Consider the following 27300-nt stretch of genomic DNA (forward strand, 5'->3'; position numbering starts at 1 on the left):
CCGCATCGGGCTCTGTGCTGACATCATAGAGCCTGGAGCCTGCTTTGAATTCTGTGTCTCCCTCTCTCTCTGCTCCTCCCCCACCCATGCTCTGTCTCTCTCTCTCTCTCTCCTCTAAAAATAAATTTAAAAACATTAAAAAAAAAATTCTAGATGCTTGCCCTTATGGGTTTATAGTCCTGCAGAGAGGACAGCTGCTTAATAAGCCATCCCAGGTTGGGGTTCAGGGAATTACAGGGGACAATGGGAGGGTATGGCAGGAGAGACCCAAGAATGGCTGGTCTGGGAAAACGAAGCCAAAGAAAAGTCCTTATGTATAAGAGACCAATTAAAAATATATATATATTGAACTTAATTTTTAAGTAACAAATTATTTTCTCTGCAACTGGATTCTGCAAGTAATATCAATGTGAGGTTTAAAATGTAGTATTGAGGAATATGCTTACATAAAATTTATTTCATTTTTAAAATGTTTCATGTAATAAATCTCTAAGAAGCCAAACACAAAGTGTACGTACAGTATGATTCTATTTGTATGAAATTGTAGAACAGACAAAATTATGATGATAGAAATCAGAACTGCAGTTGCCTAGAATGGAGGCAAGGGTGCAGGTGGAAGCAAGGATTGACTACAAAGGATCCTCGGGGTACTTTCTGGGATGTTCATGATGCTCTCTCTCTTGGTAAGGGTATTGGTTACATGGATATATGCATTTGTCAATACTTATGGAAATGTATACCTTTAGATTGGTACATTTCCTAAAATGTAAATTATGTCTCAATTAGAAGTTGAATCTATAGAATTGTATATTGTAACATGTTAATGGTTGATATGAGTAACATTATGGAAATATTCATTGCCTCATTACTTCGTCTGCCAGTGACCTGGCTGGCCTTTGTAACGCTTATATCACTGGCAAGAAGATTCAGCATCCTTCTTGATCTTGTGCCCTGTGGATGTAAATATGTGCTCCCACTTTTCCAGTTTTTCATGCTTTTTTATCAAAAGTAGATAAACTGAAAGAATCTTTGCCAGAGTGTTAAGAATGATGTTATTTGGGAGCAGAGAGATTTGAGGTGAATTTTGCTGCTTTTTCTTCTTCACTGTACTGTTTGAGTCTGTAACAAGGCACATGTATATTTCTGTACTTTGAAACACAAAATTTCATTCTGTCTTGGCTTAGAAAGTACATTTACTTATCCACGAGTTACTATATAATCATTTGAAAACTTTGGGTTTTAAGCGATGGTTAGTATCACATTTCCTTGTAAGCAGCAGACTCCGTGGATGATTGTTTAGCAGTCGGGGGGGTCTCAGTAAATGTAAAATTTCATGCCTTGTCTGTCTCCACCATGCCTCTCTTGTTCAGTTTCTCTCTGGTGCTGGGGCACATTGGAGTGGATTGGGGTTGCCTGGAGATGCTCGTTAGCTGTCTGCCCCTCTCATCTGCCTCCTTCACCCTGTGCTCACAGATTCTTACCTGACCCTTGATGAACCGATGAATAACATCACCACGTCCCTGGGGCAGACAGCTGAACTGCACTGCAAAGTCTCTGGCAATCCACCTCCTACCATCCGCTGGTTCAAAAATGATGCACCTGTGGTCCAGGAGCCCCGGAGGATCTCATTTCGGGCAACCAACTATGGCTCTAGACTGCGGATTAGAAATCTTGACACCACAGATACAGGCTACTTCCAGTGCGTGGCAACAAATGGCAAGAAGGTGGTTTCTACCACGGGAGTCTTGTTCGTCAAGTTTGGTAAGCCACCTCCTTCCTGCTGGGGATGGCCTTTGGCCATCATTCTCCCTGAGGGTGAGGAGGGAGGGAACAGGGAACACACTGAGAATGTCCTATGTGCCTGGCAACCCGAAAGCTGGTACAGATGCATCCATTTTACAAGTAAGTAGGCCAAGACCCAGTAGTTAAGTAGCATGCGCGTGGTTGCCCAGCTGGTAAATAGTAGAGCAGGAGTGGAGTCCCGATCTGTCTGATCCCAGAGCCCTGCTCTAAACCACCATGCCAGTGGGAGAGAAGATGGGAAGTTCGACACATGTATGCCCTTTCTCTGTCAAGATGCCATCAAAGACTCCTGCTGTCCCAATCCATGTGATCCTATAACCACTCAGCCTCCCCCTGCAGACTCCCCATGCAGCATGAGGATGCCTACTCTAGTGACTCATTTGTTAGCTCTTGTCTTAGCATTTTCCAGGCCCTGAACTGTGTGGGGTATAGACAGGTTCTCACTGGTATGTTTTTTTTTCTTCGAGGTGGTTGTGGGGAACTGAAGCAAAATAATAAATCCCAGAAAAATAAATATCACCTCAGGGTGGTTGAGAACTTCAATCTGGAATGGTTTGACTGTACCCACACTCACCCTCCAATAACCTAGACTGACTGTTTTTTTTTTTTTTCTTTCCTTTCCTTTCTCCAGGCCCCCCTCCCACTGCAAGTCCAGGATCCTCGTAAGTACATTTATCTCCCTTCTTGTCACTTCGAAGTGTTTCTCCAAAGGTTTTTTAGGGCAAAGGCAAAGTTGTCCTCTTCTTGGGCCAAAACACTGTTCCAGATTTCATTCCATTTTGCCCTACCCTCATTCCATTTTGCTTTTTCTCTGATATGAAGATTCACAAGAGACCAGCACCGGCAGTAACCTCAAGTGTGGTCATGTTGGTTGTGAACATGTTGATGAAAGCAAATATCTGCTTACATTTTCTATTTTAAAATTAATCTAACATTTAGTTGCCACAGTGGATTTGGTCAAATCAAACAAAAAACAATACCGTGCTGGCTTAGATTTTTAGCCTGAAAGGCTCTCTTCTGTGTATCTGATAGTGTTGCATTCCTGATGCTCTAGTTATCCAACAGGCCAACAGTTGGGTGATCACCTTATTTTTATTGCCTTAAAAGAACCCAGAGACAGAAGTTCTGACTCACATAGGGGAAGAAAGCCCTGTGCCAGGTTTGAGAGTTACACACAAGTTCGATTCATTTTGAGTCCTTTGTTACTGGAATCTAAAGATCTCATTTCTTTAACTGATGCTATTCTTGATGCGCTCGATCTTTCCCCTGGCTATGGTGTTCTATTCTTTCACTGTAGGAGCACCCACTTGGGGCATTTTTCTTTATATTTTTATTTAGGTGGAGAGAGCCATTTATTAAAAACCCTTGCTCTGCAAGAAGATATCTTCTTCCGAAGATACGCTTCCGAAGTAAAATTTATTGGGGCTCTACCACGAGAGCATCAGAATGTCTGACCTAGACTACACCCACAGCAAATATAACAGCCACTTAATTTGCTCTAATCCCCTCTGTGCCACTTAATTACAGTGTGGGATATTTTAATATATTTGTGTGTGCCTGGAGGCCCAGTGGCCCACAATCCCATTAATAAAACAGGTAATGGGTAAAAATAAACATTGGCCCTCGGCCACACTGTTCTGTTATTTCATCAGCCAGTTAAAGGCAACTGTAAAAGAGCCTTTAAAATCACCCAAGTGCTAATTGCATTCTACTCGTCTAGGTAGAAAATATTGATTGATCTTAAAACAGGTCTGCAGTTTTGGTTGCTCTGCTTTGCATTCTTGAAGTTTATCTTTTTTTTTTTTTTTTTTTTTTAAATCTCACTATTGGTTGATATGTGGAATCCTTTTGAAGTCTTATTTAAACTGAGATTAAAACTTTTGTTACTTGCTGTAAAAATGCTTCCCACCCTGGTGCCTTATTTGTTCATATTAATCTGTGCTTCAAATGTGGCAGATAATCTGCGTCCAAGTTTGATGAATGCAGTTCACTAATCTGCCTTTACTATGAAGCACTGAGCAACTGACGTCCTACCTGTTGTATTTGCATCAGAGAATTACTTTTTTATTATCAAAATTATTTTTAAACATGTATATGTCCTTACTTCTTGAAGTTTTCATTCTTCCTTTGTTACCATCTTTCTGATGAGCCCAGTCTGAGTCTCTCATGGTTTTCAATTTTATACAAAGATAGTGTACCGCTTTCATGAGCTGATATCTATGGAGAAGATATTGATGTCCTTAACGATGCTCAGCCGCAGCTAAAATTATCCTTTGATGTCAGGCCCCCCTGTTTCATGTTAGCTGTCTGATTATCCATCAGATTAGTAGCAGGAGCATGAAATGTACAGTTGCCATGTTAGCTTGGAGGGAGCTACAGTAAAATACAATCGAAGTTGGAAATCCCATGGGGCCTTTTGTAGGACAGTCTACATACTTGTTTTGGCATTGCCAGTTGGCATTTTGATGGACTTTTTTCTCTTTCTGTTAGAAACTGGTGACATATCCTACTTTTTTTCTCTTTTCACTGCTGCCACCACTGAACCCTATTTCTAAGAGTTCTTCTGTAACCGAGATAGAATGCTAGCTTCCTTCCCTATCCTTATAGCCCCCAACAAGCAGGCAGATCTCACTACAAGAGGTCAGGTAGAATGTAACAAAATGATAGCCATGGTGACTATCACAGCTTTGAGGGTTGCTCTGAAAGTCTTTTGTCAAACTGCACAATATTTTTTCCAAGGTAGGAGTGAAATGTAGCTGAAACATTGCTCTGTTTACTTGAAGGTGGTGCAGCAGAGTGACTGCAAAGTACAATGCAAGTCCACGACATAGCAAAATGTTTTGGGTGAATGAATCCTGGTGAAGGCCAAGTGCCATCTGAGACCACAAAGCTACACAATCTCCAATGGAGGACTTGGAGGGTCCTTGAGATAATGGTCTAGGAAGGCAAAGGTGGTGAGACACTTGTCACTCCTTGTAGAGACTACATCAGGTTTCCACATGAAGCTTATGGAATGGCATTTTACTATGTAGTAGGAGCAAGCCTGAGACGTTAGTTTGGCTTCTGTTCTTAGCTTCAGGCTTTATTTCTTCTGTCATTGCTGGGTCCTGGCCCACCCCTAACAATTATAGGGCCCAGGGCATGAGTACAAGTGGAGGCCCACATACCACACGTCTAAATATTTAGAAGTTATAAATCAAGCTAGCAAACTGTTAAATGAAATATGTTCTGTCCTCTCACATTGACAAATATACCTTCATAATGACAAAATCAAAAAATACTTATAAAGTTATGGTTTGTGTATGACTACAAGCCAAGAACTATCAAAAATGACTACTTTAATCATTATTATGCTTGTCTGGGTGTTTTGTTCATGGCCAGAGATATTATATATGATTCATAGATTGTTATATATTAGTTCCATTATTGTTTTATTGCCTTCATTTCAGCAAAATGACTGCTTTTGTCATTTTACACAGACTTTTACACGAGATTTTAGCATGCATTCTTTTGACAACAATGCCAAGTTAGACAAAAACTTTCTTCAGTTATTGTAATATTTAGTTTTTTAAAACTAATTTTAATTTGAAGAAATTGTACTCCCTGAGCCAGTAGCAGCTGTAATTATTAAATTCCTAAAGCAATAGTTCAATTTGCTAAGAATTATAGCAAATGAACTAAGAACTTTATATAGCATATTCAAACATAGTAATGGGACCATATGATAAAGAATCACATGATATTGCACAATATATAATGAAACATTATAATAATATAATGTAATCATTAACCTATTATATATTGTATAGGTTGTTATAGTATATATTATCATATATATTACATATGGTGTCATATGATAAGTAATCACATGATATTACAAAATATTATATCATATTATTATACAATATGTAATTTCATCTGTAAGTCAGCATCATGCTTCATGTTATCCTATATCTGCACAAATCTAAGAACAATATAAATTGTTTAATGTGTTAGTTTTCTACAGCTGCTGTAACAAAGAATACTGAATTGGCTTAAACGACAGAAATTTATTGTCTTACAGTTCTAGAGCTTAGAAGTTCTAAATCAAGATGTTGGCAAGGTTAATTTGTTCTGAAGGCTGTGAAGAAAGATTTCTGTCTTCTTCTGGTGACCTACCATAATTCTTTGGCTTGTCAATGCATCATCTCAATTTCTGCCATGATATTTACATGGCATTCTCCCTCTGTGCGCATGTCTCCAAATCCCCCCCACCTTTTTTTAAAGATTTTATTTTTAAGTAATCTCTATACCCAACGTGGAGCTCGAACTCACAATCCTAAGGTCAAGAGTTACATGCCCTACTGACTGACCCAGCCAGGTGTCCCCAAGTTTCCCCTTTTTATAATGACACCATTTATGACCCACTCCAATGACCTCATTTTAACTTAATTACCCCTGTAAAGACCCTATTTCCAAATAAAGTCACATTTTAAGGTCCTGGGGATTAGGACTTCAACATATGAATTTTGAGGGAACACAGTTCAACTCGTAACACTTAATATTGTGAAATTATTCCCAGCCATGAGACTATAATCTTGCAAATATTATCCTAATTTGTAAGAACTTTCAGAATATAAAGAAAAATAAGAGAATGGATGCTTGGTAATATTGAGAATGATAGTTTCTTGTGCAAGAATCCACTGAGGAAGAATTTGACATGTTGATTAATCTCTTCTCTTCCTGAAGTATTTTTGCCACTGCAGTCCTTCCTGTGCTCCAAGCAGGGCCCATCTCCTCCATTGGTAGTCACTCAACACACAGACTTTCACAGTATACAATCACGGTTGCCTTCTGTTCTAAGAACCTAGGGCAAGGGATGTAGAAAAATGATCCCTGGGGCAGAACAGTGTTAGTCACAGGGGTGGATGTTTAAGGTTTGGTTACATTATGGCAGCCCTGAGTGCCAGATCCCAAGAGGCAGAGGACCCCATATGTATATTAAACTTATTTTTCAGTAGGTCCAGGGAAGGGACCCTTCTTTAAAAAAAAACAAAAACAAAACAGTTTTACTGAAATATAGTTCACATACCATCAAATTGGCCATTTTAAAGTATAAAACTTAGTGTTTTTAGTATATTCACAGAGTTTGTATAACCTTCACCACTATCTTATTTCAGAACATTCTCATTATCTCATAAAGAAACTCTTTTCATCCCCTGATAATCTCCAATCTACTTTATGTCTCTATGAGTTTGCCTATTCTAGATATTTCATGTAAGTAGAGTCATATACTGTTTGTCCTTTTGTGTCTGGCTTCCCTCACTTAGCATGTTTTCAGGATTTATTCATGTTACAGCATATATCAGTACTTCATCCTTTCTATGCCAACTTGACACATAAATCTGACCATCACATTCCGCAACATTATCCTTGACCTCCTTTTTCAAGATTTTTTGGGGGAGCTATTCTGGGGCCTATTGCATTTTCATGTGAATTTTAGAGTTAGCCTGTCAATTTCTGCCTAAAAGCCAGCTAGAGTTTTGATAAGGATTCAATGAATCTGTAGATTAATTTGGGTAGTATTGCCATCTAAAAACATTAAATCTTCCAATCCATGAGTTCAGGCTTTTTCCATATGTTAAATTTCTTTCACTGATGTTTTGTACATATCAATATTCAAGACTTGCTCCTCTTCTGTTGAATTTATTTCTAAATATTTTATTATTTCTCATGCTATTAGAAATGGAATTTGTTTTTTTTTATTTCGCTTTCAGATTCTTCATTGCAACTCTATAGAGATAAAACTGATTTTTGTAAATTGATCTTGTATTTTGCACCTATACCGAGCTCATTTATTTGCCCTAATAGTTTTTTTGTGGATTCCTTATGATTTTCTATGTACAAGATCATATCATCTGCAAATAGATATTGTTTCAATTTTTCCTTTTCAATCTATATGATTTTCATTTTTATTTTTCCTGCCTAATTACTGTAGCTAGAAACTTCAGTACAATGTTAAATAGAAGTGGCAAGAATGGACATTCTGGTCTTTTTCTTTATTCTAAGAGGAAAGCTTTTATGATGCTAACTGTGGGTTTTTTGTAAATGTGTTTATCAGATTGAGGACATTTTCTTTTATCCTTTTTTTATATTAAACATAATTTATTGTCAAATTGGTTTCCATACAACACCCAGTGCTCATCCCAACAGGTGCCCTCCTCAATGCCCATCACTCACTTTCCCCTCTCCCCGACCTCCATCAACCTTCAGTTTGTTCTCAGTATTTAAGAGTCTCTTATGGTTTGCCTCCCTCCCTCTCTGTAACTTTTTCCCCCCTTTCCCTCCCCCATGGTCTTCTGTTAAGTTTCTCAAGATCTACATATGAGTGAAAACATATGGTATCTGTCTTTCTCTGCCTGACTTATTTCACTTAGCATAATACTCTCCAGTTCCATCCACGTTGCTACAAATGGCCAGATTTCATTCTTTCTCATTGCCAAGTAGTATTCCATTGTATATATAAACCACATTTCCTTTATTCTTTTATTCTTATTTTGTGGTGTTATTTAAAAAAATTATTTTTAAAATGTTTATTTATTTTTAAAAGAGAGAGAGACATACAGACAGACAAAATGCGAGCAGGGGAGATACAGAGAGAAAGGCACAGAATCCGAAGCAGGCTCCAGGCTCCTAGCTGTCAGCACGGAGCCTGATGTGGGGCTTGAACCCACAACTATGAGATCATGACCTGAGCCAAAGTCAGACGCTTAACTGACTGAGTCACCCAGGGGCCTCAAGTTGTGTGATTTTTTTTATTATGAGAGTGTGTTTGATTTTGCCAGATGCTTTTTCTATGTCTATTGAGATGATCATGTCTTTTTTTAAAACTTTATTATATCGATGTGATCTGTTACATTGATTTTTTTGTTTTATTTTTTAATGTTTGTTTATTTTTGAGAGAGAGAGACAGCATGAGTGGAGGAGGGGCAGAGAGAGAGACATACACACACAGAAAAAAATATATATACATACATATATATCTTTGTGTGTATATATATATATATATATATACACATATATATCTTTGTGTATATATATATATACACATATATATCTTTGTATATATATATATACACACACACACACACACACACACACACACACATATATACCACTTTTTCCTTATCCATTTGTCTATCAGTGAGCACTTAGATTGCTTCTGTATCTTGACTATTGTAAATAATGCTACAGGGGGGCGCCTGGGTGGCTCGGTCGGTTAAGCGTCCGACTTCGGCTCAGGTCATGATCTCACGGTCTGTGAGTTCGAGCCCCGCGTCGGGCTCTGTGCTGACCGCTCAGAGCCTGGAGCCTGTTTCAGATTCTGTCTCCCTCTCTCTCTGCCCCTCCCCTGTTCATGCTCTGTCTCTCTCTGTCTCAAAAATAAATAAACGTTAAAAAAAATTTAAAAAAAAATAATGCTACAGGAAACATAGTGATGCGTATATCTTTTAGAATTAGTGTTTTTGTTTTCTTTGGGTAAATATCCAGTAGTGGAATTACTGGATCATATTGTACTTATATTTTTAAGTTTTTGAAGAACCTCTATACCATTTTCTACAGTGGCTACACCAACTTAATATTTCTCATCAGCAGTGTACAAGGGTTCCTTTTTCTCCACATCCTCACCGACACTTGTTATTTCTTGTCTCTTTGATTTTAGCCATTTTAACGGGTGTGAGGTGATATCTCCTTGTGGTTTTGATTTGCATTTCCCTGATGATAAGTGATGTTAAGCATCTTTCCATGTGTCCCTTGGTCATGTTTGTCTTCTTTAGAAAAATGGCCTCCTTCCCATTTTTTAAAAATGTTTATTTATTTATTTTGAGATAGTGTGAGCGGGGGAGGGACAGAGAGAGAATCCCAAGCAGGCTCTGTGCTGTCATTGTGGAGCCCAATCCAGGCTCCATCTCATGACCGTGAGATCATGACCTGAGCCAAAATCAAGAAATGGACACTTAGCTGACTAAGCCACCCAGGTCACCTCCCACCATTTTTAAAAACTAGACTATTTGTGGGGATCTTTTTGTGTTGTCTAAGATCTTTATATATTTTGGATATTAACCCCTAATAGGATATGTCATTTGCATATATCTTCTCCCATTCCATAGGTTGTCTTTTATTTTGTTGACTTCGCTATGCAAAAGTTTTATTTCGATGTAGTCCCAATAGTTTATCTTTGCTTTTGTTTCTCTTGCCTGAGGAGGCATGTCTAGAAAAATGTTGCTATAGCCAATGTCAAAGAAATTCCTGCCTGTGTTCTCTTCTAGAATTTTTATGGTTTCAGGTCTCATATTTAGGTCTTTAATCTGGTTTGAGTTTATTTTTATATATGGTGTAAGATAGGGTCCAGTTTCATTCTTTTACATGTAGCTGTCCAATTTTTCCAGCACCATTCCAGCACCATTGAAGAGACTGTCTTTTCCCTATCATATATTCTTGCCTCCTTTGTCATAGATGAATTGATCATGTAAATGTAGGTTTAGTTTTAGGCTCTCTGTTCTGTTCTATTGATCTGTATGTCTACTTTTGTGCCAGTACCATACTGTTTGTAGTATATTTTGAAATCTAGAATTGTGGCACCTCCAGTTTTGTTTTTCTTTATCAAGATTACTTTGGCTTTTGAGGTCTTTTATGTGAAAACTGGACATTTAAAGTAAGACGGCAACTCAAATTAGATCACCTTTCCTCTGATGTTGGCGTGTGCTGTTGTTGCTATTGTTTGTTTAGTGACTTCCCTGGAATAATTCTATTTAGTCTATCTTCCCTATCATCTGTGGCTACTGAAGTCTTTGCTCAATTGGCTTACTGTCAAAGGAGGACAGAGATTTTCTTAAACCAGTAATTCTCCCACCCTTTGCCGAGGGGCTCTGGGTGTGTTTGAGGCCATGCCTTCAGCACTCCAGTAGTTTTTAACACTGCCTTTGCTTCCATTTCCTGCCAGAGGTGAGACAGTAAGGCTTTTCTGGGCATGCACAAGCCCCTCACATGAACACATCCTTCTATCTCCCCAGAAATATGTCAGAGATTTTCAGAGCCCCCTAGGAACATCTTATTCCTTAAATCTCCCCTTTGAGCTTTTGAATTTTTTGGCCAGGCTCTTGTTTTTCCCAACTTGTGTTGCTACCCCAGGCAACTATGAGTCTTTTTCAACAAATGTCCTGAAGCTAGGGCTTTTCCTACTGAGAGGTTCTAAATCTAGTCAAATAAAGACAAGCCCTGTAAATAGAACTTTTTCAGCATGCTGCTAGACTGCTCAAATAGTGCTAGTTCTCTGGAGATGGGCTTTTGAGGCATTCCAACCCCCTCTGCCTCCTCCACTGACTGTTAGGCTGTTGGTTTTCACAGCTGCTGTGGTGGTGGGAGCTGCTGGTTTTCAAGGTTACCACAGAACTCAGGAGAGGGAGATGAGAAGAGAGCAAGTTAAAAATCCACAAAACTCTGTTCTTACCAAATCTTAGCCTTTTCCCCCTTGTTGCAAGCCTTTGGCTAATTTTCAAAGTTCTTAAAATGTTGATTTTCACAACTTTTTCCCGGTGTTCTCATTGCTTTTAGAAACCATTCCATATTGCCTGCTTGTCTCTCATCCATGTCTAAGGACAGTACTGGATGGGTGCTGTCTTGGGAGGCCTCTGAGGCCCAAGGACACTGCTCCATATGACTGCCTCCCTTTGTTGACCCTTTTCCTCAAAACAAGACAATGTCCTGGGATTCTTTACAAACATTACCTCTCTGTTCCAGAACAGCTCTCCAGGGAAGATGTTTTGATCCCCATATTATCAAAAATGTTCCACAAACACTAAATGGCTTTAATTGGACCTAGTTCGTATCTAATTTCTTCAATTTTAATATTACAAGCTCCTTAAATTGAGTGAGGCCTGGGGAACACCAATATCATATTTTTTTTATATTTTTCATGGTTGCTTTAGGTCTTCTGGTATATAACTTGAGCTTTTTGACAGGCAAATGGATCCAATCCAACAAACACTAAGCATTGATTCAGTTTAACAATTATTTATTAATTACCTATAAAGTGCCAGGCTCTCAGCCATCCTCTGTAGAAACTACGAAGACTGCACTTTGCCCTCAAGCTACTTACCCAGTATGCTGGGGCCAAAAAAATGAGCCTTCCCCAGCCCCAGCAAGTGCAGTGGTACAGCTGCTCTGGAAAACAGTGCATCTATGAGATGGTGATCACAGTTTCCATCTCATAATATAGTCATTAGCAGTAATGAGCAATGAATATGAAGCACATGAAACCTAGTAGAATTCAGTTAGTATTCCTCAAGTGAATGAGATATTTATTGACTGACTGATTCTACTGTTTCACATATGGGGCCTAGTATATAAAGTTCAATGAATTTAAGTTGTTTTTCTTTCTTTCCTTTCATCCTTTGAGACATCCTGCAGAATCAGCCTATAAAAGGGGCATGGTATAGGGACTCCTGGGTGACTCAGTCAGTTAAGCGTCTGACTCTCGATTTCAGCTCAGGTCATGATCTCACAGATCCATGAGACTGATCCCAGTGTCAGGCTCTGTGCTAACCTTGTGGAGCCTGCTTGGGATTCTCTCCCCTCTCCCATTCCCCTGTTCCTGTGCTTGCTCTCTCTCTCTCTCTCTCTCATAATAAATAAATAAACATTTTTTAAAGAGGGAGGCATGATTAAAAAAAAAGGTATCTCATAGCTCTGTTGCAAAGAATAAATGAAATAATAAGATAATGCATGTAAAGTAGTAGCTAGCACTGTGCCTGGCACATATTAGGAGCTTAATAATATATATTGACTGACATCATCATCCTTATTGTTGCTGTTTTTTTAATTGAAGTATAATTGACCCATCATTGCTGTTTGAGCTAAGAAGCTATGCCTTCTTTCTAGGCAGAGCCCTTCTAGACAACATTCCCTGCTGTGAACCCCAACAAGAGACCTCAAAGCCTTTATTTCCTTTTTTCTTTTATTGACCTTTGGCTAAAGTCCCTTTTTGCAGAAAGACAAAGTGACCAGCTTTTGATGAATTCTTTCCTTCTCTTATCTGCTTCCAAGTCTCAGCCATAGTGAAGACGTGTTACAGGGCACTGGCCCAGACCAGGAAGCGATAATGTAATTTTCAACTCAAGATAAACTCAAGGATAACTTTCAACGCAGCTACTTGGGCAGTCCAAGGGCAGAGGTGCCTTGTGGAGGGGAAACCAGGAAGTCTACTCAGCAGCTGGCCCAAGACACGGAGGGCCATCACTTCAGTGAAGTAACTAATCTCCGTCTCTTCCTCAAACTGCCTGAGACTCAGCGCTCTGCAGAGAAGGGGCAGATGGAGGGAATGTGGAGAGATTAGATAAGAAGGATTTCCCAATCCCAGTGGGGGGTAGATCCAAAAGTACAGAAGGTTGAGAAGCCAAACTCTCATATCCCAATCCACCCCCATCACTCAACAATTTCCACTGTATGAATGGGGTGTGGAAAGCTTCCAGTTAAAACGATACTTGTGAATATTGGCAAAGTGTATCTTTGTGTGCAAGGGCACATTTAAAGAGAGAAGAGGAAAGATAAGTCCTCGCTTTCTAGGAACACACATTCTGAAAGTGTGTCTACCAGGCCATGAGCCTTCTCAGTCTACGCATTAGTCATGAATGCATCTCCACGCCTCGCCCAGCACCTAGCACATAGCAGATGCTCTGCAAATTGTGTTAAATTGGACACTGAGAGTCTGTGTCCTGAAATCTTTTCTCTACATATGACAAGGTTTTATTCATTTACTCAACTCATTTTTTTAAATGTTTGTTTATTTATTTTGAGAGAGAGAGAGAGAGAATCCCAAACAGGGCTTGGGGCTTGACATGGGATTCCAACCCACAAACCCACAAACTGTGAGATCATGACCTGAGCCAAAACCAACTGAGATGGACACTTAACAAACTGAGCCACCCAGGTGCCCCTGATTCAACATATTTTTATCAAGTGCCTTCTGTGTTCTAGGTCTCTGGATTTTAGAAGCTTTTTTTCAAATCATGTAAGTGAGTACCAGGGAGCAAAACCAATCTAAAAGTCCTCATTCTATATCATTTACCCATCCCCTTCCTGTGTTTATGAGTTTTAATATTAGCTCCTGCTGTAAGTTACAGAGCAAGTACTTTTCAAGAAATGGAGAAAAATCTCTGCCTCAACTCTGGCTGTGGGTGAACAGAAAGCCCCAGAGGAATCAGAGTGTGATTCATTTCTCTTAGAAAGCTCTGAGTGTACAAGTCAGTAGTGAACCTGTATTCACAAATCACACATGTAAACAAGTGGTCCCTATTTTCCCATCAGCCTCCAGGGCCTGCCAGTCAGAATCAAATTACAATGTGTATATAAATCACATGAGGATGTTGTTAAAATGCAGATTCTAAAGGTATAGGTCTGGGGTGAGGCCTGACATTCTGCATTTCTAACACTTTCCCGGTAGGTGCTAGTTCTGCTGGTCCACATATGTTGAGAAACTAGGGTCTAGAGAAAAAGTACCTATCTGGGTTCTAGTCCTTTCTGTGTCATTCACTAGCCAGTGACCCTGGACATACTGCTTACCTTTTGGGGGGCCTCAGTTTTTTGTCTTTGCAAACTGAAGAGCTTGAGTTCAATGTCATCTAAGAGTCCTTCTAACTCTAAACTTTATGACGGATTGTCACTCAATTTGCTCATTCCTTTATTATAGTTAAGACGTCTTAAAGTTCTGAATTTCATGCAATTTACCCTTGGGTTCTTTTTCTCTGCTCTGAAGTGTTAATAGTCCTCTTTAATCTATTGTTGTGCTTGCATGTTGCCCATTCTAAGCATGACATTATATAGTGGGATCAGTCCGTGAGAAAGATTTTACATCAGTCCGTGAGAAAGAATTCTCATGTGGAACGCCCCCCCCCCCCCCCCCCGCATCCCCGTCCCTCTCACCAGCACAAAATTATGAACTGGTGTGGTTGGTATCTGCCCTCCTGGGTAAAGGGGAAGTAGCTGTCTGTGAGCTGAGTGCCTCTGTTTGAAGTTAAGCAATGGGATCACAGCAGGAGGCATTGTGATGTGGTGATGGAGACAGCCTTCTGATGTCTTCACATGGGTGTTTTGAAAGCACTGATCTGATGACATTGATGCCTGACTGGCAGACTCTGAAGCCTGATGGGAAAATAAGGACATGTGTGCATATGTGACTTCTGAATACAGGTTCATTTGTACACTCATAGGACTTTCTAAAAGAAACGACTAGATTGTACAACAAACACAATAAATGACATGTTATGAATAATCTTGACTAGGCTAAAAGTTGATGATGCTACTCAAAAGATCAGCAACAGATAGAAGCCACAGCTCTGCCTAGACTCAAGGGACAAAGAGAAGAAGTGGTTTTACCAGAGGCCAAGAGTAGGGTCATCTGTGGAGGTTGGCATGATGGCAAGCCCATTTTGTGGGCACAGGAGCCATGAGAAGCTCTTCCTACTGATCACCCTAGGCAGAAATCAGGTGAGGGGAAACAACTTCCTTTCTCTCTTTGTCTCCACTTCCAAAATACCAGCCAGTGCCTTCGATGAGGGGAACTCTACACGATGCTACCTGACATGGGAAGCTTGAGAACTGAGCCTGCAGAAGTCACCTCTCTTGTGGATCCTGAGCAGAACAGAGGAAGGGCTAGGAATGAATCTTAGGGCAAATAGGTCCAGCACTAGTGTCAATACCCCAGATTGATTTCTATGCCACTGGACAGCTGGGGTGGAGGCCAGCTACACGGATACTGTGAATTGAAAATAGCGTATTCAACACTGCTGTTCTTGCTTAGTCTTCAGGTAGGACCATCCAGTGGACAATTTGGGTTGTGGAACTGAGATCTAGGACAGAGGTCAGGACTAAAGGGGTAGACATGATGGCCATTTTGCCTAAGTGAATTTGAAGAGGGTGAAAACCAAGAGAGGTTATAAAAAGGGACAAGAATAAGATCCCTTACATTCGTATGACTATAATTTTCAGACCTTTTTTTTGATGTTTTTTTGATCTTACAGCATCCAATAGTTTTGACAAGGTAGCCTGGTGTTTTACTTTCCTGTCCAGAAATATGGAAAAATTGATAAATGATTATCCCTGTGCTCTTTCTTATCATTACAAGTTCTTTTTAATTGTGTAGAGGGGTGCTCTGAGTCTAGACCTCAATATTTATGAACTCCTGGGGGCTAAAAACAAAGACAGAAAACTTGTAGAAATTTGCTTCTTGGAACTCTAAAGACAGAATTTGTTAAGTGGTAGGAGTGCCTGGGTGGCTCAGTTAAGCATCCAACTCTTGATTTTGGCTCAGGTCATGGTTTGTGAGATGGAGCCCCATGTTGGGTTCTGAGCTGACAGCGCAGAGCCTGCTTGGGTTCTCTCTCTCCGTCTCAAAATAAATAAGTAAATAAACATTTTTTTAAAAAAAGAATTTTTGGGGGGTGCCTGGGTGGCTCAGTTGGTTAAGCATCCGACTTCAGCTCAGGTCATGATCTCACGGTTTGTGGGTTCGAGCCCCGTGTCGGGCTCTGTGCTGACAGCTCAGAGCCTGGAGCCTGCTTCGGATTCTGTGTCTCCGTCTCTCTCTGCCCCTCCCCCACTTGTGCTCCATCTCTCTCTATCAAAAATAAATAAAATGTAAAAAAAATTAAATTAAAAAAATAAAAATAAATAAAAAAGAATTTTTTTAAGTGCTAAACACTAAGTGCTATTCTGTGCCAGACATCTTTATAAAACCTTGCACAGGATGAACTCACTGAATCCTTTGAGGTGGGCACTATTAATTTCCCATTGTACAGATTGAGTAAGTCACTATCTTAGTTCGGGCTGCGGTGAGACTGGGTGGCTTATCAACAACAGAAATCTATTTTTCACTGTTCTGGAGGCTGGAAGTTTGTGGTCTGGGTGCCAGCATTTTTAGGTTGTAGACCATCTTGCTGTATGCTTACATGGCCAAATAAGGGAGCTGTCTGGGTTCCTTTTATAAGGGCGTTAATCTCATTTCTGAGGGCTTTACCCTCATGGCCTAATTACCTCTCAAAGACCCCACCTCCTAATACTGTCACTTTGGGGGTTAGTTTTCAACATAAACATTCAATCAATGCACTCACTTAAGGAGACTCATCTAGCAGAGGATGAAACCTCAATCTGAGCCCAGGCAGGTGGACTCCAGGAGTCAGGCTTTAGCCTCACCTGGGGAGGAAATCAATTGATGAACTCTTACATGAATTACACATGACCTACATTATGTGTCTGATTGCTAAAAGGACTCACAGAACTCAAACAGTTTATCCTCATGGAGCAGTTCTATTACAGGCAAGGAACATAGCACAGCAATGGTAAGAGGGAGATCTGCAATGCAGGGGATCTGGAGATCTCAGGTGCAAGCTTTGTCCTCCTACAACTGGGTTGCACAGGACATCCTTTGTCTGCAGGTCAACCAGTCAGGTTGTAGTGGAGGTCTCACAGTGAGCTGGCCACATAGGGACATTCTACAAAGTGACAAGCCTCAACCATCAAAACCCCAAGACTCCACTGACCCTAGGTGCAAATCAGAAATCCCACTATTATTACTAAATAATGCTAACAAGCTGATACATTCTGACCTAACTAAGTCATGAACTCATGGAACATCATTTATCTTTTGTGAATACATTCCATAGTGATTGCCAATGGTTGGTGGCTCTTCAGATTAGTCTGGGGTCAATTTAAGTCAGCTGAGATAAACCCATGCTTTTCAACCCTCTTGCCCTTGCTTAGCGTGTAAGTCAGGAACCTACTCCTAGAACTTGGATAATGAAGTAACCCAAATACAAATGATTGCCATTGGGATGTGAAGTGTTCTATACATAATGGAAAAGCTATCATGGGTCTGTCATTACAAACATCTGTTACTTCAGCAGATGGCCTAATATTTTTGTGACTGGTCATGAGATCATGATCTCACAGTTCATGGAATCAAGCCCTGTGTCGGGGTCTGTGCTGACAGCACAGAGCCTGCTTAGGATTCTCTCCCTCCCTCTGCCCCTCCCCTGCTCATGCTCTCTCTCTCTCTCTCTCTCTCTCTCTCTCTCTCTCTCTCTCTCTCAAAATAAATAAATAAACTTTAAAAACAAAGAGAATATGGTGAGTGATGTAATATTCACCTGTGCCTCTAGAACAATGTTGCAAATTAGAAACAATGCAAATCATGTAAGTAATTTTAAAGTTACTAGCCACATGAAAAAAAAGTTACTATATGTTAACTAACTGGAATTTAAATAAAAACTTGAAACCATACAAAAAAGTAAAAAAAAAAAGTGAAATTCACTTTAATCATATTTTTGACTCAACTACGTCCAAAATACTATAATTTCAACATGAAATCAGTATAAAAGTATAAAAGATATTAATGAGCTATATTTTTTTTAAAGTCTTCAAAATCCAGTATGTATGTTGTATTTATAGCAATCTTAATTTAGATAATAAATTTTCATTGGAAATACTTGATCTGTACTTAGGTTTTATAAAATGAACAATTAAGACCATAGATTCACATTCCCAAATTGTTCCAAATATACTCAAAGTTTTCCAATAACCAAATCAAATACCAAAAAAAAAAAAATTATTTTTCTTTAATATTCACATCCATATTTCCAAAACTGGTTCATTTTTTTTTTCAGAAGAATTGATTTGACTTTGCACGAGAATATCAGTTTTTAAACTGTGTTTACTCATGTTAGGTAAATTTACTAAATCTTATATTAACTCAGTATTATATTGAATTCAAAGGTGTATTGCATGAATTGAAAAGAAACACTAAATTTACCAATACCAACAAAGCATTCTTCAAATTTTTCCTTTAGTCTTTGCAATTTACAAAACTCTTCTAGTTATAGTTAAAATCTCCTGCCTATCATTTCATGCTAAGTGTGTAAAAGCTTTGATTGTTGGTTTGTATTATGAAACGTCTCAGTTACAACATACATTCTCATACCTGTCTAGTTAGGTTACAATAAGCTTTTCCTTTCCTTGGAGCTGCAAGTTTAGTTGTTTATATCCAGTGTGGTATCAGTGGGAAAATGTAAATCATGTTGCCATTTTTGTCTTTGATTATTGAGTAGTTGGCAAGCATCCCTTTGGTTTCAAAGAAAATCTTGAATTGGAGTTAACAGCAAAGTAAATCTTTGTAAGACTCTTCCACAATTTAATCAACAAGTACTGGAAAAGAACACAAGATCATTAAATTCATTGCCTTTGATTCCTTTCAACATTTCTATAAACTGGCAATAATTCCATTTGCATGCATATATGAAACAATTTCAACAACTGTATCCATGATGCTTTTCATAGAGTCAGCTTCAGAAAACTGAGCACAGATATTTTCAGTATGTATCATACAGTAGAAAAAAGCAATAAAGAAACCATCAGTTTCATTTTAAGATTACCACTAAGTCTAGATTTTTGACGTAACAGCTGAAGTACCATCATGATAGAAACTAATTTTTTTATGTCTAACTGAAATTCTTTGACAGCTATGAAAGATTAAAACAAAACAAAACAAAAAGACCCACCCACTTTAGGAGTTCAATTTCATAGGCTGCAAATTGACATTTCTTTGTGAATTTAGAAGTCATTTAAGGTAAAAGGTACCTGAAATATTAATTGGCCAATTTCTCTTTTATCTCTTGACTCATCTAAATTAAAAGAAAGAAGTTTTCAAATTATGAATCAATTGATCTTTGATTTTATTAGAAAGGTTTTACATTCTCTAGGCTATCCATAACTAAAATAATAATTTTTTCCTCATCTTTCCATCTAAAAGTGGTTTTATACCTGGCCAAAGTTACAAGTTCAGATTCTGTTAAAATCGTGTAAGGGGTGCTTGGATTGGCTCAGTCAGTTAAGCATCTGACTTTGGCTTAGGTCATGATCTTGAGGTTTGTGAATTTGAGCCCCACATCAGGCTCTGTGCTGACTCAGAGCCTGGAGCCTACTTCAGATTCTGTGTCTTCCTCTCTCTCTGCCCCTCCCTTGCACTCTCTCTCTCTCTCTCTCTCTCAAATAAATAAACATTTAAAAAATTTTTTTAATTGTGTAAAACAAATTTTGTTAGGACATTTCATTCTGATTTTAGATGACTAATTTCATTGATTCCTTTTGACCGTTAAAAGGGACCCTTTTAAAAATCAAAATAACTGTATATTATTTGCTGAAAATGCCACTTTAATGTTGTCTATTTTATTATCTTTAATTTTTTTTAATACAACAAACAACTTTATTTGGCTGTACTCAATTGACATTCATTGTGAACTTTGCAGCATATCTTATTCCAGCCGCTTTTTCCCATTACTGTTCTGGTCATAGTCCAGTCCAATCTCCACTCAGTTCTGCATCAGTAATATTACCTGAAGTAATGATGTGTTCATTTTAATCTTAAAGTTTTCCATACTTTTCTTAAACTAAGACAATGAATTAACTATATTATAATGAAAACAATAGTATTTCAATTTAATTAGCGACTATGATTTACATAGGTTTTTACCATAATTTATGCTGTCTGCACAAAACATTCAAATTAGCACATTATAACGTTACAGGGTGTATAGAAAAAAAAATCATTTGAACTGATTCAGTCTGTTTACACCTTCTGGATTTGTGATATATTAATATGTAATTTTGGAAACAGTACAGTCAATATATGCAGTATCGTAAAAGAATAAAATCTTGTGTGACGCAGCAATTCAAGTAAAATGAAGTCATACAGCTTCAGTTTTCAATTCCATTTAAACTAATTAGAATTAAATAAAATTTAAAATGTCATTTTCTCAGTTACGGTAGCCGCATTTCAGCTGTTCAACCGTCACACCTGTTTAGTGGCTGCCGAACAGGACAGCACAGCCCCAGAATCTAGACAGATCATAAAGCAGCAACCATCTGTGTATCGTGTCCACTCTTTGTTCCCAGTGCATAGCAGAGCACAGTAGGAGCTGAAGAACAATTTGTTCCGTTAAAATGAAATCACGGGTTTAGCACAGTGACTGGCATTTAGTAGGCATTTGTTGAAGTCCTGATGGAATGAAGGATGTGCCATTTTGTTGTTCATTCATCAGTGACTCAGTCTTCAGGCAGCCATGGCCCCTTGGTGAGCCCACTCCCTCTCGCGACCACTTTCTCTGGTGAAAGGCAGTGCATGCATGGCACTGTGGCGTCATTCTAAACAGTCCTGAAAGCTCTATCCCCCTAGGGCTTTTCAGGCTATGTCACTGAATTCAGGGCAAAAAAACCCCAAGAAGTCAGGATTCCTAACCCTAGAAAAGCACTCTGATGGTGAGAGCACAAGGAGATTTGATGTCTGGGGGCAAAAGGAGAAGGATTCTCTTAAAATGGATGGGGTTCTGGCTTTGGGATTGGGAGGAAGTGTGAGCGCATCTTCTAGCAAAGAGCTCCACACTGATCCCTGCCACGGCCTCCCTCCCTTCTGTTAAGAGAGACTCTCCTTGACAAGAACACTACAGAACTCAGACTTCAGAATAGTATTTGTTTGAATCATTTTTCTGCTTGGGGCTAAAAATAGAAATTCAAAAAGCAGGAGTGGTTAGTTGGACGGGATTTCAAAGCTGCATTCAGCAGGCTACATTTCCTCTTGGATTAAAAATATGTATGTGTGTGTGATTGTTTGGGGGAGTCATCCTGATGAAAAAGGAAGGGTAAATTGCAAAGAGATACACCACCAAGTTGCAAAGTGAAATGTTATTCTTTTAGATTAGGGTTAATTTTGAAACAGTCCACCATGCCAGTAGGCACACCCTACAGAGGGTCAGGACAAGGGGAGGAGGCAGCATGGCCCCCATGTCTGCCACCGGCACAGCAGAGGGGCCAGGGGTCCACCGCTTTGCCTGCCTCAGCCTCCAAATGGCTGTGGGTACCTGCCTCACCTGGGAAATCTTCCTTGCTTTGTTGTTGTTGCTGCTAGTACTGTGGTAAAAATAGACATAAAATTTACCACTCAAACCATTTTAAAGTACACGGTTCAGTGGCACTTAGTACATTCACAGTGTTGTGCAACCATCACCACAATGCAGTTGGAGAACATTTTCATCATTCCAAAAGGAAACCCTGTGCCCAGTAAGCAGTCACTCCTCATTTCTCCCTGCTGCCCCCCTGCCCTTGGCAACCACTAATCTGCTTTCTGTCTCTATGGATTTACCACTTCTGGACATTTTATATCAATGGAACCATGCAGTATGTGGCCTTTTGTGTCTGGCTTTTTTCATTTCGCACAATGTTTTCAAGGTGTGGTAGTATACATCTTTCTTGTGTTTTGATGAACTTGAGTTACTTTCTGGCATAGTAACAAGAGGTCTGGCATAGGAGCCTTGCAGACCTGGGTGGGAATCCTGGCCCTGCCTTTGAGCTTCAGTTTCTTGAGCTACACAATGAGAATGTCCTGAGATGGATATCTCAGGAGTCCTTGAGAAGGTTCATTTGCTAACACTGAACTATTATTTATTTGCTAATTCAATAAATATGAGTTGAGCAATCACTGTGTACCAAGCCAAGGCTTCAGGGCTACATTGGTGAACACCACTGGGCAAGTTCTTGGTCCTCATGGAACTTGGTTCTAGTGGGAGAAATACACAATAAACACACAAACAGATAAATAAGAAGAAGACTGGGTGTGGTGTAATTGGGTATAAGGAAGGGACTGCTTTCACAGCTTGGTGAGTAAAGGTTTTCCACCCAAGGAGCTGATATTTGAGCCAATATCTGGGGAACGGACAGAGCCAGCCTTGTTAAGAGCTACGGGAAGACTGTTACAGGCAAAAGAACAGCAAGAGCAAAAACCCTGGGGTAGGAAAGGCTTTGGCACAATTGTGGAATGGAAAGGAGGCCAATGTGGATGAAAATGGGTGATGATGGGTGGGAGGTGTGACATGAGTTTGGAAAGGTAAGCAGGAGCCAAACTGTGCAGTGCTGTGCAGACTGCATTCCAAGAGTGATAGAAGCCATGGAGGGTTTTAGCTAAAAGAGTGACATGTTGTAACTTATAATCAGAAGAGCACTCTGGCAGCTGCGTGGAGAATGAAGCAGGTATAGAGGCTGGAGGACTAGTGGAAGGAGGCTCTTGTACTAGTTCATACATAGAAAAAGGTGGCTAGGGTGGGCTAGGAGAGTTATAAAGAAGTGAGAAGTTTTGGGATGGCCTGGAGAGGAGGCAAGTGTGAAGATTATGTTAAATAAATAAAAGTAAACAGGATAAATGAAATCAAATGAGAAAATGCATGCAAAATGCCTAACAGAGCTTAAGACAGAGCTAATATTTAACTCACATCCCATTCCCCACCCCACCTACACACCCCCATGCACACACTCACAAACCTTTGAGGCTCTTTGAGGAAGCATATTTTGGGTTCCCTCTTCATTGGAACTTCTCCAGCATCAGGGATGAGTGGGAACTACAGAAAGAGGGACATGGGTATGTCTCTGATTTTCATGGGATAAAGAGAGAATAAATCTACCACTCTCTAGTCACCTGGAATGGTTGGCCTCTTAGAGCAGCCTTGGCCTTCAGCAGGTGATGGAGAAGTGGAGTTCTGTGGGATGAAGCCATTGGCCATGTTCTAAGAGAAGAGGGAATAGCCAATAAGGAAGGTGTTCTCTCCCCTTCTAGCTGCCAGAGGCTACCTGAAGGGAATTTTCTTCCTCTGCTCTTTTGACACATTTGTGCTTCCCCATTTCACACTCTGTTGTGGTCTGTGGTTTGACATTCTGAGCAGAACCACTCATCTTTGTGTCCTCTACCCCTGGCACAAAGTGGGCACTTAATTAATATCCAAATAAATATTCAATGAGTAGGTAATGGAGCACACTGTTGCTGCCTGGTTTAGAGCCGAGAGCTTCTGGGGTTGCAGAAGAATCAGTGAGGTTTTCTCTTTTGTAAAAATGTGGGCAATAATAGCATCCACTCAGAGGATTGTGAAGATTAAGTGTGATAATGTGTGTAATTCACATAGCACAGTGCCTGACACATAACGAGCCTTGATGGAAGTTTGCTATCATTCCTCTTATGAGGGGTCTGCTTTCTGTGGCTTCTTCTTTCAGAGTTGTTGTACATAAGTGGCCTGCAGAGACTCCTTTTGGAGCCCTGGATTAAGAGGGGTATGTGGGCCAATGTCCAAGAAAGAAGGGTGCTGGTGCAGGAAACTGAATAAGCTCTCCCAGTTCTCACTGTCACTGGGGACTTGAAAGTGGAATTAATAAAGTGCCTTAAGTTTACCGCCAGTTCCTTTACAGCCTGATTTCCTGCATATTGGGTACTAGATGAGACATAAGGGATTGCAAATGCAAATGGAAAGTGGGATATCGTTAGCTGGGGCCAATATAAATATGTTTGTGGAGGAGGACAGAACAAAGGCCTAAAGGCTTGATGTTGACAGAAACCATGTTATTGTTTAATATATGACTTCATCCTAGTAAAAACGATAGCTCCCCCGGGCCTGCCAGGGAATGGGAGAGATGTGTTATCTGTACCTACACATGCCAGCAACCTGGGGAGGGGGCAGCCTGCATGTGACCCTGATCCAGCCCCCACCCCAGTACCCTCCTGGTGTGTCTGAGGGAGGGGCTTAGCAAATGGTGTCCACCTTGGAGTCAGAAATCTGGATCCCAGCTCTTCCTGGCATCAGCTGCAGCAGAGGCCTTAGCTGGGAGCCTCAGCTCTCCCTAATGCACCCTCAGAAAACAACTAAACCCCCCTAGAGTAGTTGTGATGAATAAACAAGATAAATAGGATACACAAGGTTTTAAAGAAATGCTCAATTAAAGAGACCCTTTGGGATTTGCACTAACCTTGCCTGCTTGTGCTTGACCTCTCCCACCAACCCCACAAGGATTGCAATTCATGGCTCCACCTCCCCCCTCCCACAGCCCTCCCACCCCACCCACACCACCACTTTGGTTCCCATACCTTCTCTTTGTAAATCTGTTTTATTTCATTAGGCCCTTTGCAAGGTGTTACTTGGCTAAGAGAGTGGAAAAGCCAGGGAAACCTTTAAGAATATATTGTCTGCTTGGGCTTCTTATTCTTGCCCAACCCATCAGAAGCTCCCAGCTACTCCTCTGCCTGCCCCTTCCATTCCACATGCCCCTTTATTTTACCCATTACCTCCATCAGAGATGGAAGCATTAGTCTTTGATGGTACAGAGGGAGCCTCCACAAGCACCCAGTGGAAATTCCTAGTCAGTGGGTTGAAGCATTTCTTCAATTTTAAGAGCACTGGGACCCAAGAACTGGACCTGAGGGAGGCTTCCCAGTCTGCCACCTTCCATTTCCTTCCCCGGAAAGTTTCCACTGGAAATTCCCCAGCTTTGGTCTGAGTGCTTGGCTCTGTAATCTTGGAGACATTCAGCATACACCCCACAATTAAGACTTTGCAATTCCACGCAGTGTTTCTTAAGAGAAAGTTAGATGCAATTAGATCATTTGAAGATGGATTAGCCTGCCGTCTGCACAATATTAAGAAAAATCACGTTGGCAATTGACAGGGCCTCTTTGAAGAGCTCTGAAGGAAAGCCACTAATGAGCTCTACACTGGGTTGCCCCCCTGTGCCCGAAGGGTTAACACAATTTGTGGGAAAGGAAAAAAATCCCCTGTGGTATTAAAATGCTGTGTCAGAGATTTGTAAGCTCTCCTTTGTAGCTCTGCCCCCAGGCCTGGCTCACTTCAGTTAAGATCAGGTTAATAAGAGCTCTGTTGCCGCCTGGCAGTTACAGTTTGATGCCTGACCAGTGAAGTACAGTTATTGGTAGGAGTAGTAAATAAATGCTGAGGAATCTGATTCAACAAGTTAAGGGACATCTGTCGTTCTTGCCTGTCCAGTGTCCATTCATCCTTCTTTTGATAAGAGCAGCTTGATTTGGGGAAAACTACCTCATGTCCACACTCAGTGTGGGTGGGGCTGGCCCAATCACCACTTTAGGGTGACCATGTGACCAACCCAGCTCCACTGGTGTATTTGAGAATCCAGCCATGACCCAAGCCACTGGACTTGTCAATTACATGAGCCTATAAACTCCTATTCCACCTACCCCCAACCCCTGCTTTTTTTGTTGTTTTTCGTTTCTGCCAGGTAGAGTTAGGTGTTCTGTCATTTGCAACTAGGAATCCTTATTAATTCAAATATTGGAGGAACTTGTGCTATACTAGGCACTCTGAAGAGGTTAGAAAAGAAACCTATATAAAATTGTCTTGCTCTGAGGAAGTAACAATGCCAGAGTATCAAGTCTTAGAGACATGAACTATTTAAAAGATTAAACGACATGGTGTGCATTAAGTGACATAGAGAATATGTTCTGTGGGAAGTCAAGAGAGGGAGAAATCGATGTGGGTGGGTGGGCTTCCTGGTAGAGGCTGGGCTTAAACTGGGTCCTACAGGGTAGAGAGGATTAGGTGAAACTGAGGGAATGCAGCGCTCTTGCTCTTCGGGAGGCACTGGGGGAGCCCAGGGAAAAGGAAGATCCTGTGTGGATAAGAAGAGGAAAGTGGATTTTGACATCTATATAATCAGGGCAGATACCAAAGGACTTGGAATCCCAAAGGGAAAAGTTTGAACTTACCTGGAGAGTTCACTAGTGTGAGCTTACGTACAGGCAAGGGAAATCCACACCAGATTGTGCCGCCATATATGTTTTCCCTGTGTTGGAGAGAGACCAGTACAGGGAAGGGGAAAGGCCGCTGAACTTGGCTGTACCAGTTTTTAACTGAGTGACCACGGATGAGCTATGTAATCTCTCTGAATCTCCATCTGCAAAATTTGAATCTGCAAAATGGAGGTAAGCGCTACAGATTCAGGGGGTTTGTGAGGAGCACTCAGGCAGCACCTGGCACAAGTCACTAATAGTAGATAATATCTATGGAGTGCTTACTAGTGTTCCCCAGGCACTTTGCTAAGCACCTGATGTGCCTTATCTCACCTAATCGTCCAAATAGCCAGGGCCCCCAAAATCTGCTGAATCTGATTTGGGTAACATCTTCATTCCTGTGCTTCATGAAACAGTAAGCCTTATCAGACAGAGCTCAAATTCACTGTCCAATGAGATCTGAATATATTATCTGAGCATTTTTAAAGTTTACAAATTCTAATTCCTTAATACACACCTTAAAATGTGTTAAATTTAATATAATCCCGCTACAGAACATTTGGAGAATAAATTAAAAGAACAGAATGCAAATATAACTCTGTTACCTACAGCATAACCGTGATTTCCTAATACAGAGGTTAACATCTGCTTCGAGTCCTGCCAGTTAGCCACAGTGTGATCTTAGTTAGGTAAGTTACTTTAACTTCTCTCAACCTCAGTTGTCTCATCCATCCTCGTGGGGTAGAAGCCTCCTCACAGAGTTTTTTTGTTGTTGTTGTTTTTGGTTGTTTTGTTTTGTTTGAGATAAATGAGATTAAATGAGATAATCCATGCTTTAT

The 27300-nt window shown here is 40.3% G+C and overlaps 1 protein-coding gene across 2 annotated transcripts in view; it reads left to right on the plus strand.

The window, feature by feature from the left end:
• The window catches only part of ROR1 (receptor tyrosine kinase like orphan receptor 1), a 466977-nt gene that overhangs the window by 337089 nt on the left and 102588 nt on the right, over positions 1-27300 (plus strand). For both annotated transcript variants that reach the window (XM_053214186.1, XM_027058998.2), the window contains 2 exons: positions 1474-1761; positions 2435-2465. In XM_053214186.1, coding sequence (XP_053070161.1) covers positions 1500-1761; positions 2435-2465 — 293 coding nt within the window. In that variant the 5' untranslated portion in view covers positions 1474-1499. The remainder of the gene's footprint in view (positions 1-1473; positions 1762-2434; positions 2466-27300) is intronic.

This window comes from Acinonyx jubatus, chromosome C1, assembly GCF_027475565.1.
Source record: "Acinonyx jubatus isolate Ajub_Pintada_27869175 chromosome C1, VMU_Ajub_asm_v1.0, whole genome shotgun sequence".
In the NCBI taxonomy this organism is placed as follows: Eukaryota; Metazoa; Chordata; class Mammalia; order Carnivora; family Felidae; genus Acinonyx; species Acinonyx jubatus.